General features: G+C 30.3%; 1 protein-coding gene across 3 annotated transcripts in view; it reads right to left on the bottom strand.

Annotated features, from left to right (window-relative positions):
* Positions 1–265: 265 nt before the first annotated feature.
* The window catches only part of LOC107757027 (3-oxo-5-alpha-steroid 4-dehydrogenase 2-like), a 4587-nt gene continuing 2962 nt past the window's right edge, over positions 266–1890 (bottom strand). Inside the window, exons 4-6 of one of the 3 annotated variants that reach the window (XM_016574368.1) lie at positions 843–993; positions 379–481; positions 287–327 (exon numbers count right to left, since the gene is read on the bottom strand). In XM_016574368.1, coding sequence (XP_016429854.1) covers positions 415–481; positions 843–993 — 218 coding nt within the window. In that variant the 3' untranslated portion in view covers positions 287–327; positions 379–414. Of the gene's footprint in view, positions 482–807; positions 994–1890 lie in introns of all 3 variants that reach the window. The other 2 variants (XM_016574366.1, XM_016574367.1) reach the window with 2 other exon arrangements.

Below are 1890 nucleotides of genomic sequence, written 5' to 3'. Positions count from 1 at the left end.
CTGAAAGTGGATGTGTTGCTAAGAAATTCTGAGTGGATGAAGCATTTAATGAGGCCAAAACATACAGAAACACTTGAGTTCGCTGGACTCAAGCAGCATTGCATGTTTTGTTTCATGTTTCTTAAGCACCTGTGACACTCGACCAGTTATGGTCCTTTGATGAAGTCTTTTATGTCAAGTCTGTGCAAATGGGAATATGTTTATAAATGACCATTCTCCACTATGCACAGATGTAAACAGGTTTTTAATGGTGTATTTAAAAAAATAAATACAATATTTCAGAAATGTTCCCTTTGGGTGCGAGTAGGACTTGCAGTAGCAACATCAGCACTTGCGGAATCTTAATTCGTGCTGTGTTTAAACTTGTTTTCGTGAGCTGGAAATAGTTTTTCTGCTTGTAAATTTCTGACTTTTTTATAGCAGGAAAGGGATCACAGCCTTTCTTGATGTAGGGTAATCTTTAAATTTCTCCAAGTAATACCTGTGAAGAAAACAAGGCATTTACTTCCAGGTTTGCATAAGGCTTTATAAAAACATAAACCCTTTATTATAATGCAGAACATAACTTTGTGTACCAGATGCTGGATTCCTTACTTGAAATAAAATAAAATAGCAAGCACCATTAAAAGCTAATGCTGGTGTGCCCTATTGAGCAAAAACATTTCAATTCAACTTTTTATCAGTATTTTTTGGTTTCAAATCAGTTATGTTTATATTTAAAAATACAGTAATCTAAAGCAGGTATCTTTAGAAGGCTGCATTTTGGAACAGCCTTCACATCTGAGTGTGAAAGTGTAGGGCCCTCACTAGATTTCGGAGCAAAGTTTGTGTCAGGACAGCACCTGTGATGGTGGTAGGCTCGAGGCCCAATGGAGCAGATAGTGAATAGAGCAAAGGAGAAAGCAGGAAAGGACCAGCAGGCCACAGCGTATCCACACCATTCAACGATCTCCCCAAAGAAGTTAGCACCAGAGACCAGCTCAAACATTCCTCCTGAAGAGAACACAATGTGAATATTTAGTGCAGAACTGAATTCAGGAATAAGGAGGTTCAGTCTCACTCAGATCAATCTTTTTAAGAATATGCCTGGGTCTTATTACAATGCCAAAATCAAAATCATATTTTGAGACCCATGAAGAAAAACATGTTTTATTAATTTTATTTTATTTAAATATGGTTAATGTTTATATTAATTTCATATAATTATTAAAATTATATATTTATATTGGTATGTAGATCTAATAATTGATGTTTTTATTAATTTAATATATATATATATGTATATATACACACACACACACAGTATAGTAAATATATACATTTCAAATTTATTTAAATGTATTATAAATGTATCATATATTTATTACATAAATATTATTAAATTATAAAATGTTATTATTAATTTTTCTTACTTTTCCCCATATGATTATTTGACCGAATATATATACAGTGGGTACGGAAAGTATTCAGACCCCCTTAAATTTTTCACTCTTTGTTATATTGCAGCCATTTGCTAAAATCATTTAAGTTAATTTTTTTTCCTCATTAATGTACACACAGCACCCCAAAAGAGTGAAAAATTTAAGGGGGTCTGAATACTTTCCGTACCCACTGTATATATATATGAGACCATAAAGAAAAACAACTTTTATTAAAGTTGTAAATAATTCATATTTATATTAATTTATTTTAATAATTATTCAAATTATATAGTTATATTAGTAAAATGACAATTTATTATATATCAAATATGTGGTCATATATATATATATAGAGAGAGAGAGAGAGAGAGAGACCATAAAGAAAAACTACTTTTATTAAAGTTTTAATAATTTTAAAAATTATTAAAGTAAAAATTATTAGTATTTATATTAATTTATTATAATAATT

Source organism: Sinocyclocheilus rhinocerous, unplaced genomic scaffold (genome assembly GCF_001515625.1).
Source record: "Sinocyclocheilus rhinocerous isolate Xijiao unplaced genomic scaffold, SAMN03320098_v1.1 scaffold953, whole genome shotgun sequence".
Lineage (NCBI taxonomy): Eukaryota > Metazoa > Chordata > Actinopteri > Cypriniformes > Cyprinidae > Sinocyclocheilus > Sinocyclocheilus rhinocerous.
The sequence above is the reverse complement of the archived record's forward strand: the minus strand, read 5'-3'. Positions and strand labels throughout refer to the sequence as shown.